General features: G+C 47.2%; 1 protein-coding gene across 5 annotated transcripts in view; it reads right to left on the bottom strand.

The window, feature by feature from the left end:
• The window catches only part of DUS2 (dihydrouridine synthase 2), a 59,816-nt gene that overhangs the window by 43,603 nt on the left and 4,142 nt on the right, over positions 1 to 12,071 (bottom strand). For 4 of the 5 annotated variants that reach the window (XM_050773366.1, XM_050773370.1, XM_050773367.1 and 1 more), the window contains one exon: positions 1,487 to 1,630. The exons of the other annotated variant lie outside the window; for it this stretch is intronic. In XM_050773366.1, coding sequence (XP_050629323.1) covers positions 1,487 to 1,612 — 126 coding nt within the window. In that variant the 5' untranslated portion in view covers positions 1,613 to 1,630. The remainder of the gene's footprint in view (positions 1 to 1,486; positions 1,631 to 12,071) is intronic. 5 annotated transcript variants of the gene reach the window in all.

The following is a 12,071-nucleotide window of genomic DNA, read 5'->3' as shown; positions in this document are numbered from 1 at the left end:
TTCCCCCACCTCAAGCTACCTGCCTGTACCTCCCTTAACTGAAGGGGTAGTCAGCAGCCCTACTTCTATTCCCTCACCTGCTATTCACTCCTCAAGCCATTAACTCCATGAGTGTTCACGTCTATGTGCTAGAGCTGTCCTCCAGTGGTCTAATTTTCTTTTCCCTCCCTCCCTCCCTCCCTCCCTCCCTCCCTCCTTCCTTCCTTCCTTCCTTCCTTGCTTTTTTTTTCAAGAAACAAGGTCTCACTATGTTGCTAGGGCTGGTTTTGAACTCCTGGGCTCAAGCAATCCTCCTACCTAGCCTCCCATAGGCATGAGCCTAATTTTCAAATCAAATACCTGCTTGGTCTTTTTGCTTCTGGATTTCTCTGCATTATCTGACATGGTTAACAAACCTGACTTTTACCTTCCCTGACACTATACTCTTTTTAATTTGCCTATTTTTCTCACTCTTTTACGTCTTCTGTTATTGATTCCTATGGGCCAACACACATACCCAGCACGTAAGAGTATGTTTTCCCCCAATCTCCTCTTAAGTCCTCCATTCTCTCTACATAGTGGTTTTCTTTTTCTATTGTACCTTTTTTATTTTTTTATTTTTTGGTAGAGACAGGGTTTCACTATGTTGCCCAGGCTGGTCTCGAACTCCTGGACTCAAGTAATCCTCCTGTCTCAGCCTCCCAAAGTGCTGGGATTACAGGTATGAGCCACCACACCAGGGTTATTTTTTTTAATATATAAAAACTTTTTTAAAAAGAGATGGAGTCTTACTATATTGCCTAGGCTGGTCTCAAACTCCTAGGCTCAAGTGATCCTCCTGCCTTGGCCTCCCGAAGTGCTAGTATTACGGCATGAGCTACCATGCCCAGTCTCTTTTTATCTTTTATTTTTATTATTATTATTATTGAGATGGAGTCTTACTCTGTTGCCAAGGCTGGAGTTCAGTGGCATGATCTTGGCTCACTGCAACCTCCACTTCCCAGGTTCAAGCAATTCTCCTGCCTCACCCTCCCGCGTAGCTGGGACTACAGGCATGTACCACTACGCCCAGCTAATTTTTGTATTTTTAGTAGAGACAAGGTTTCACCACGTTATCCAGACTGGTCTCAAACTCCTGACCTCAGGTGATCTGCCTGCCTTGGCCTCCCAAAGTGCTGGGATTGCAGCCATAAGCCACTGTGCCAGGCCTCTTTAATTTTTTAAAATGGAGTTAAGGTCCCACTGTGTTGCCCAGACACGTCATGCAACTTATCTATTCACCCGGCCCAAGGTATCCCAGAACGCTTCCGTGCTACCAGGCTCCTGGGCCTTGGCAGGGTGCACAAGACTCATCAGAGTCACACATGTTCATCTCCTCCAGCCTTTGGTGAGCACCTATAAAGTCAATTCCCATTCTGTCCCCCCTAACTCCTGACCACTCCCACACACAAATGAAGAGGAGTCTGCACTTGTAGAGAAGCCCACCCAGAAAATCAGAGGCCCTTACCTCACAGTAAACAATGTCCGCTCCATAATCCAAGGCCAGCAGCCTCATTGGAAGAGTCCCTACCCGAACCATTGGGGCCAGGATTAGCTTATTATGATAACACAGAGAGAGGCTATTCAAAATCATTTCCTCCTCTGTTACAGCCTGAAAATAAAGGAAACAAGAGTCAGAAATTCAAATGGAGAAAATCTCTTCTGTTATCAAGAGCAGGCTTCCCTTCTTCAAGCTTCTAGCACACAGTAGTTTCTTTTCCTTTTCTTTTGGTTGGTTGTTTATGTTTGTTTGTTTTTGTGTTTGAGACAGTCTTGCTTTGTCACCCAGGCTGGAGTGCCATGTAGTGCAGGCTCACCGCAACCTCTCACTCCCGGATTCAAGCAATTCTCGCACCTCAGTCTCCCAAGTAACTGGGATTATGGGCGTCTGCCACCACGACCAGCTAATTTTTGTATTTTGAGTAAAGATGGAGTTTTACAGCTGGGCACGATGGTTCACACCTGTAATTCCAGCACTTTGGGAGGCCGATGCAGGCAGATCACCTGAGGTCAGGAATTGAGATCAGCCTGGCCAATATGGTGAAACCCCATCTCTACTAAAAAATACAAAAATTAGCTGGGCATGGTGGCGGGCACCTATAATCCCAGATACTCAGGAGGCTGAGGCAGGAGAATCATTTGAACCCAGAAGGCAGAGGTTGCAGTAAGGCAAGATGGCACTATTGTACCCCAGCCTGGGCAACAAGAGCAAGACTCCATCTCAAAAAATATATATATATATATATGGGAGTTTCACTACATTGGCCAGGCTGGTCTTGAACTCCAGATCTCAAGTAATCCACCCACCTTGGCCTCTCAGAGTGTTGGGATTACAGGCGTGAGCCACTGCTCCTGGCCTGTTTTCCTTTTCCCTGAACATAAAAATTAGTATACATGCACATTCATTCATCTAACAAACATTTATTAAATGACTAGTCTGTGCCAGTCACTGTCCCAGTCTCCTGGGACACATTAGAGAAAAAAGAAAAAAAAACATAGAAAAATTCCTGCTCTGGAAGTTTTCGTTCATTTTTTTTTTTTTTTTTTTTTTTTACTCAGATACATGCGGTGGAGTATCTGAAGCAGAGTTTTCATTCTAGCCAGAGAGTATAGGCAAAAAAAACCAAAAAGCATAACAAATAAGTAAACTATATAGTATGTTGGAAAACTGGTAATGCTAGAGCAGGGAGAAGGGAGATTGAAAGTGCTGGGGATGGGTTGCAATTTCAAATAGAGAAGTCAACATGGGCTTTAATGAGAAGATAAGATTTGATCAGTGAAGACCCCCTTTTTATTATAAAAATAATAAAAAGCCAGGCAACGGCTCACGCCAGTTATCTCAGCACTAAGGAGGTCATGGTGGGGAGATCGCTTGAGTTGGAGATGGAGATCAGCTTGGAGTTGGAGATCAGCCTGGGTAACATGGCAAGACCTCATCTCTACAGAAACATAAAAATTAGCCAGGAGTGGTAGTGCATGCCTGTAGTATCAGCTCCTCAGGAAGCTGAGGTGAGATCACTTGAGCCTGGGTGGCAGAGGTTGCTGAGCTGAGCTGAGATCATACCCCTGCACTCCAGCCTGGGTGACAGTGAGACCCTGTCTGAAAATAAAAATAAAACTAGGTCAGGCAAGGTGGCTCACGCCTATAATCCCAGAACTTTGGGAGGCCAAGGTAGACAGATTGCTTGAACTCAGGATTTCAAGACCAGCCTGGGCAACATGGTGAAACCCCATCTCCACAAAAAATACAAAAATTGGGCTGGGCATGGTGGCATACGTCTGTAATCCTAACGCTTTGGGAGGCCAAGGCGGGTGGATCACTTGAGGTCAGGAATTCAAGACCAGCCTAGCCAATATGGTGAAACCCCATGTCTACTAAAATACAAAAATTAGCCAGGCGTGGTGGCACGCGCCTGTAATCCCAGCTACTCAGGAGGCTGAGGCAAGAGAATCACTTGAACCCAGGAGACGGAAGTTGTGGCGAGCTGAGATCGCACCACTGCACTCCAGCCTAGGCAACAAAGCAAGACTTTACCTGAAAAAAAAAAAAAAATAGCACCTGTAGTCTCAGCTACTTGGGAGGATGAAGTCAGAGTATCACTTGGGCCTAGGAGGTTGAGGCTACAGTGAGCCATGATCACACCACTGCACTCCAGCCTGGTGACAGAGCAAGACCCTGTCTCAAAAAAAATTTTTATTTTTAAATAAAAATAATTTTAAAAAGAAATAATCTCTGATCCAAGGACTAAAGGAAGAGAATGTGTTAACCAGTCCAATAAGTGGAAAGAAAATCTTTCCCCTTTCATTAATAGCATCTCCAGTCTCCCAATTACTCATCCTTAACCCACATTCCCCACATTCAATCCATCACTAACTCCTATTCAAATAACCTTCAAAATATAACTCTAACCCACACGCTTTACTACACCCCAATGGCCACCACTGCACGCCAAAAACCCTCTGCTCATCTGCTGCCAGGACTTCAGCATAGACCCCAAATAGATCTCCAAAAATCTACACTTGCCCCTTCCTATCCAATCTATTTACAATAGCCAGCATGGGATCCTAAAAAGGCAACTCTGATAATATCACTCCCCCCATTTATACCTTTCAGTGGCTTCCCACTGACTTTAGGAAAAATCCTAAACCTTTATAATGGCCCACAAGGCCCTGCATGATCAGTCCCTACCCACCTCTCCAGTCTCACCCTCACCTGTGTCTCTCTCACCCTCCATCTCTGCCCTGGCCACCCTGGCATTCCCTTTTTTTTTTTTTTTTTTTTTTTGAAATGGAGTCTCACTTTGTTGCCCAGGCTGGAGTGTTGTGGTGCAATCTCAGCTCACTGCAACCTCCACCTTTCAGGTTCAGCCTCCTGCCTTAGCCTCCCGAGTAGCCGGGATTATAGGTACCCACCACCATACCCACCTAACTGCTGACCTCAGGTGATCCGCCCATTTTGGCCTCCCAAAGAGCTGGGATTACAAGTGTGAGCCACTGTGCCCGGCCACCCTGGCCTTCCTTTAAAGTCTCCCACACCAAACTGTCTGCTACCCTGGGGCCTGCCCACTTGCAGTTCTGTCTGGAATACTCTCCCCATCTCCCCAACTTGGACATGCATGCCCATACTAAGGTCCCCTTGTCCTTGAATGCCCCCTTTGTGGAGATGTGTCCCTGTAGAAAATCAAATTCAGGTCCCTGGTCCCATGCTTTCCCAACACCCTACATTTCTCTGCAGCTCAGTTACACTCCATGTGTCCACACTGAGTGCTGTCGTTTCTTGTTCAATGCCCAGCTCCTCCTGGAGACCACCAGGACAACAAGCTCTATAAGAACAGGAGTGTGGCTGCTTAGTTCACTGCCAGGTTTCTAGCACTAAGCCAAGTACCTGGCCTTTAGAGGCTGCTTTGTAAGGTATGACTGAATACCCCACTGTGGTAGCCGAGAGGACAGCCTCTTGTAGGGTGGCTGGTCTGGGAACTTCCTCTGGCACTCTGTCAGAGGTGCCTGACTCACCCTGCCTCTAAGGAGGCTCCTCTGAGAAAAACTAGGCAGCCCCCATGCCTTTCCCAGTTACTGCCACAACCACTCACCCCACCCTGAGATCACACCCACATCACACTTTAGTCACTTATTTCCAATCTCTTCTACCATTCCTTTTAAGGGCTGGTCTCCTCTATTACTTCCAATTTCTTAAGACAGTAACCTTGGCCAGGCACAGTGGCTCATGCCTGTAATCCCAGCACTTTGGGAGGCCAAGGCGGGAGGATCACCTGAGATCAGGAGTTCGAGACCAGCATGGCCAACATGGTGAAACCCTGTCTCTACTAAAAATAAAAAAATTAGCCAGGCATGGTGGTGCGCACCTGTAATCCCAGCAACTCGGGAGGCTGAAGCAGAAGAATCACTCGAACCAGGGAGGCGGAGGTTGCAGTTAGCCGAGATCACACCACTGCCCTCTAGCCTGGGCAACAGAGTGAGACTCCATCTCAAAAAGTAAAAAATAGTAACCTTAACTTCAGTTACATGGACATCATATCCTGTTAACCTTAAAAAAAAAAAAAAGACATTAAAGAAAAATTATCTCCAAACATGTTGAGTTTATTTGAGAATGGGAGAAAAGGATTATAATCCAGGATGCAGCAAGCCACAAGTACATATGGTGATAGAAGGGGAAAAGGAAGCTTTTATTAGCAGAAAGGGAGAGATTTATATAAGTTGCTTAGAAACAGAGTTCACGGCCAGACACAGTGGCTCACACCTGTAATCCCTAGCACTTTACGAGGCCAAGGCAGGCGGATCACGAGGTCAAGAAATCGAGACCATCCTGGCCAACATGGTGAAACTCCATCTCTACTACAAATATAAAAATTAGCAGGGTGTGGCAGCACACGCCTGTAGTCCCAGCTACTCAGGAAGCTGAGGCAGGAGAATCACTTGAACCTGGGAGGCAGAGGTTGCAGTGAGTCAAGATCACGCCATTGCACTCCAGCCTGGTGACAGAACAAGACTCCGTCTCAAAAATAAAATAAAATAAACAAGTTCATGAGTTCCCCAGAGGATCAAAGCCAGTGCTGTCTTCAGTTCATTGGTGGAGATGCCATTACTGGGAAAGTATTCTTTCCAGAGCATTTTATGTGAATTATGATAGTCCTAAAAAATGTCTATGCCAGGCAAGGTGGCTCACACCTGTTATCCCATCACTTTGGGAGGCCAAGGCAGGAGGATCACTTGAGGCCAGGAGTTTGAGACCAGTCTGCGCAACATAGCAAGACCCCATCTCTACCAAAAAATATATATATATTTTTAACTAGCCAGGAGCGATGGAAGGTGCCTGCAGTCCCAGCCACTACAGGAGTCTTAAGCAGAATCATTTGGAGTCCAGGAGTTCGATGCAGCAGTGAGCCATGATTGTGCAACTGTACTCCAGCCTGGGTGACAGAGCAAGGCCCTGTCTCCAAAAAAAAAAAAAAAAAAGTGGCCGGGCGCGGTGGCTCAAGCCTGTAATCCCAGCACTTTGGGAGGCCGAGATGGGCGGATCACGAGGTCAGGAGATCGAGACCATCCTGGCTAACACGGTGAAACCCCGTCTCTACTAAGAAATACAAAAAAATAGCTGGGCGAGGTGGCAGCGCCTGTAGTCCCAGCTACTCGGGAGGCTGAGGCCGGAGAATGGCGTGAACCCGGGAGGCGGAGCTTGCAGTGAGCTGAGATCCGGCCACTGCACTCCAGCCTGGGCAACAGCGCGAGACTCCGTCTCAAAAAAAAAAAAAAAAAGAAAAAAAAATAATATCTACTGATAAACCTTGTCATAGAAATATATATACACATGCAAAACATGCAGGCCATGCAAAGCAGGTGATTCATGAAAGACATGAAGGGATTTCTAGTGGGTTTTTATTCATTTATTTATTTATATATATATTTTTTGAGATGGAGTCTCACTCTGTCGCCCAGGCTGGAGTGCAGTGGCGTGATCTTGGCTCACGGTAACCTCCACCTCCCAGGTTTGAGCAATTCTCCTGCCTCAGCCTCCCGACTAGCTGGGACAAAAATTAACCACCATGCCCGGCTAATTTTTGTGTTTTCAGTAGAGATGGGGTTTCACCATGTTGGCCAGGATGGTCTCGAACTCCTGACCTCAAGTGATCCGCCCGCCTCAGCCTCCCAAAGTGCTGGGATTGGAGGTGTGAGTCACCACTCCTGTCCTCTAGTGGAGTTTTTAGAAAAGCCTTGGAAATAGTTCTTGCCGGGCGCGGTGGCTCACGCCTGTAATCCCAGCACTTTGGGAGGCCGAGGCGGGCGGATCACAAGGTCAGGAGATCGAGACCACGGTGAAACCCCGTCTCTACTAAAAATACAAAAAATTAGCCGGGCGCGGTTGTGGGCGCCTGTAGTCCCAGCTACTCGGGAGGCTGAGGCAGGAGAATGGCGTGAACCCGGGAGGCGGAGCTTGCAGTGAGCCGAGATCGCGCCACTGCACTCCAGCCTGGGAGACAGAGCGAGACTCCGTCTCAAAAAAAAAAAAAAAAAAAGAAAAGCCTTGGAAATAGTTCTTATCTCGGACATGTAAGCATGAGCTCCCTCTACTTCACACCTTCCTTGTCCTATTTTGACAAAAGCGGTTTCATCCTGGTATCTGCAACTTTCATAATCCCATTAATTATAATGCTTTCAGATTGAACATAGCACTATTCAGGGAAAACAATGGGTATAAACAAACTTTACCATTCCCTTCTCTGTCAATTTTCTCCAAAGACAATGCATGCTTAAAAAGCTATTTCTGGCCAGGCATGCTGGTTCACACCTGTAATCCCAGCACTTTGGGAGGCTGAGGCGGGAGGATCATTTGAGGCCAAGAGTTCAAGACCAGCCCAGGCGACATGATAAGACCCCACCTCTACAAAAAATTAGCTGGGCATGGTGGTGCACACCTGTGGTCCTAGCTACTCCACCCGCCTCAGTCTCCCAAAGTGTTGGGATTACCAGCGTAAGCCACTGCATCTAGCTCTAAAATACAAATTTATAAAGTCAACTAGAATTAAATATTTAGAGAATTATCCTATTTCCTACTCTGAATGTGTGGTTGGGTGCAGTGGCTCATGCCTATAATCCCAACACTCTGGGAGGCCAAGGTGGGCAGATTACCTGAGCTCAGTAGTTCGAGACCAGCCTGGGCAACATGGCAAACCCCATATCCACCAAAAAATACAAAAATTAGCCGGGTATGGTGGCGCGGGCCTGTGATCCCACCTACTTGGAGGGCTGAGGCAGGAGAATCATTTGAATTTGTGAGATGGAGGCTGCAGTGAGCCAAGATCGTATCACTGCACTCTAGCCTGGAAATCAGAGCAAGACTCTGCCTCAAAAAAAAATTTTTTAAGTATAAATACACCAGGTGTGGTAGCTCACACCTGTAATCCTAACACTTTGGGAGGCTGAGGCAAGAGGATCATTTGAGCCCAAGAGTTCAAGACCAGTCAGGGCAACATAGTAAGACCCCCATCTCTAATAAAAATTAAAAATTTATAAATAAATAAATAAATAAATAAAATTAAAAACAAAAAATATATATATATACATGACAAAAAGTAAAAATGATTTGTTAGATTTGAGGAGAAAGAGATGACATAGCTTTTTTTTTTTTTTTTTTTTTTTTTAGCAATGGGACCTTGCTGGGTTACCCAGGCTGGAGTGCAGTGGCACAATCATGGCTCACTGCAGTCCTAAACTCCTGGGCTCTAGGGATCCTCCCATCTCAGCGTCTGCAGTAACTGGGACTACAGGCATGTTCCACCACATCTAGCTAAGTTTGTGTTTAAATTTTTCTGTTGCGATAGGGTCTTGCTATGTTGCTCAGGCTAGTCTCCAACTCCTGGCCTCTAGCGATTCTTCTGCCTAACTTTCCGAAGTGCTGGAATCAGGCTTGACCCACTGTGCCCAGCCCTGATATAGCATTTCATAGTTAAGATTCTGAGCTCTGGAATTCGACAGACCTTCATTTGAATCCCAGTTGTTCCTCGGGCACAGTAATTAACCCGGCTGAGCCTCAGCTTCTCCTTGTGGAATATGAGGCTCCACTATAGGAGTCAAAGGAAATGCTGCGAAGAGTGAATTCCATGGTGTACAACAGTTCTCAGCATATACTAAAGGCTTAATAAATGTTAGCCATAACATCTCATCATCATGTTTTCACGGTTTCAACACTCTAATGCTTTTTTTTTTTTTTTTTTTTTTTGAGATGGAGTCTTGTACTGTCTCCCAGGATGGAGTGCAGTGGCGCGATCTCGGCTCACTGCAACCTCTGCCTCCTGGGTTCAAGCAATTCTCCTGCCTCAGCCTCCTGAGTAGCTGGGATTACAGGTGCCCGCCACCATGACCAGCTAATTTTTTATATATATTTTTTTTAGTAGAGACAGGGTTTTACCAGGTTGGCCAGGCTGGTCTCAAACTCCTGACTTCGTGATTCACCTGCCTTGGCCTCCTAAAGTGCTGGGATTACAGGCGTGACCCACCGCACCCAGCCTCTAATGTCTATTATTATGTTGTCATATCGACAAACACATGCTAGCTCTTTTAAGATCAAGGCGTGAGGTGTAAAGACATGAAAAGCACTAAGCTCTTAACCTCAAAGAGCTTCTCGGCTCTACCACTGCCATCATCTATCAACTGAACCACGACAATAGTCTCCAAACCAGGCCGGGCGCGGTGGCTCAAGCCTGTAATCCCAGCACTTTGGGAGGCCGAGACGGGCGGATCACGAGGTCAGGAGATCGAGACCATCCTGGCTGACACAGTGAAACCCCGTCTCTACTAAAAAATACAAAAAAACTAGCCGGGCGAGGTGGCGGGCGCCTGTAGTCCCAGCTACTCGGGAGGCTGAGGCAGGAGAATGGCGTGAACCCGGGAGGCGGAGCTTGCAGTGAGCCAAGATCACGCCACTGCACTCCAGCCTGGGCGGCAGAGCGAGACTCCGTCTCAAAAAAAAAAAAAAAAAAAAAAAAAAAAAAAAAAAAAGTCTCCAAACCAGTCTCTGTGCTTCCAGGCTTATCACTTCCAATCCATGCTCCTTCCAGCCAAAGGGCTCTTTTTTTTTTTTTTTTTTTTGAGACAGAGTCTCGCTCTGTAGCCCAGGCTGGAGTGCAGTGGCCGGATCTCAGCTCACTGCAAGCTCCGCCTCCCGGGTTCACGCCATTCTCCGGCCTCAGCCTCCCGAGTAGCTGGGACTACAGGCGCCCGCCACCTCGCCCGGCTATTTTTTTGTATTTCTTAGTAGAGACGGGCTTTCACCGTGTTAGCCAGGATGGTCTCGATCTCCTGACCTCGTGATCCGCCCATCTCGGCCTCCCAAAGTGCTGGGATTACAGGCTTGAGCCACCGCGCCCGGCCCAAAGGGCTCTTTTCAAAAGCAAATCAAGACATGATATTTCCATTTCTGGACATCTTCCCTACTGCCCGTAAAATTAAGTCTGCACTCTTTAACACAGTAAATATAAGGTCTGGTCTCTTCTGCCACAGAAGCCTCTTTCATCACTTGACTCCTGCCCTCAGAACTCCCCCATGCTAAGCTTCAGCTATTCTGAAATATTTCTAGTTCCTCAACCTGGCCTGCTCTCTCTCAGTATGGGGTCTCTGGACAAGCTGCCCCTGCCCAGGGGCCACATCCCTATTCTTCCACCTGACTGACTCCCTGTAGACTTTTAGAACCTCATTACAGGTCGGGCGCGGTGGCTCAAGCCTGTAATCCCAGCACTTTGGGAGGCCGAGACGGGCGGATCACGAGGTCAGGAGATCGAGACCATCCTGGCTAACACGGTGAAACCCCGTCTCTACTGAAAAATACAAAAAACTAGCCGGGCGAGGTGGCGGGTGCCTGTAGTCCCAGCTACTCGGGAGGCTGAGGCAGGAGAATGGCGTGAACCTGGGAGACGGAGCTTTCAGTGAGCTGAGATCCGGCCACTGCACTCCAGCCTGGGCTACAGAGCGAGACTCCGTCTCAAAAAAAAAAAAAAAAAAAAAAAAAAGAACCTCATTACAGATGTCACCTCCTCCTGGAAGCCTTCTCTGACCAACATCTCCCAAAACAGGGTAAAGGCACCTCTGAGCTCACTCCTGTCCTGGCATGGAGCTATCCTGGCACCTATTAATAGAAGAACAAGTATCTGTCAATATGCCTTCTTCACTGTAAGGTGAAAGTAGGCACTGTGGCTTGTTCATCACCAGATCCTCATCAGAGAGTATACAATCTGGCATATGGTGGACGCTTAGTGTTTGCTGTAAAAAGAAGTTAATGGCAGCCGGGTGAGGTGGCTCATGCCTATAATTCCAGCACTTTGGGAGGCCAAGGCAGGCGGATTACCTGAGGTCGGGAGTTTGAGACCAGATCAGCCCGACCAACATGGAGAAACCCCGTCTCTACTAAAAATACAAAATTAGCCGGGCGTGATGGTGCATGCCAGTAATCCCAGCTACTCAGGAGGCTGAGGCAGGAGAATTGCTTGAACCCAGGAGGCGGAGGTCGCGGTGAGCTGAGATCACGCCACTGCACTCTAGCCTGGGCAACAAAAGCGAAACTCCATCTCCAAAAAAAAAAAAAAAAAGAAGTTAATGGACCACATGCAACAAGAGCTATGATTCAGTGCATGCTTTGGTCACAGAAGAACTCTATCCCAGCCAAAGCGCATTTAAAGTGCTTTGTTATCACTCAAGTTTGGTTTTAGAGGAGACGAATGACTACTCCAATCTCTGGCTTACCCAGTAAAAGACTACAAGCCCTTTGGCCAACTTACATGGGAGCCATCACTTGAGTGAACAAGATTCAGATAGGGAAGCAATAGAAGAGGTTGAGCCCAATTCTGGATACTGATTAGGAGATAATCTGCAGGTAACAGGGATTCATGAATGGCTTTTTTTTTTCTTTCTTTTTTTTTTTTTTTTTTGAGACGGAGTCTCGCTCTGTCACCCAGGCTGGAGTGCAGTGGCCGGATCTCAGCTCACTGCAAGCTCCGCCTCCCGGGTTCACGCCATTCTCCTGCCTCAGCCTCCCGAGTAGCTGG

This window comes from Macaca thibetana, chromosome 20, assembly GCF_024542745.1.
Source record: "Macaca thibetana thibetana isolate TM-01 chromosome 20, ASM2454274v1, whole genome shotgun sequence".
Taxonomy (NCBI): domain Eukaryota; kingdom Metazoa; phylum Chordata; class Mammalia; order Primates; family Cercopithecidae; genus Macaca; species Macaca thibetana.
The sequence above is the reverse complement of the archived record's forward strand: the minus strand, read 5'-3'. Positions and strand labels throughout refer to the sequence as shown.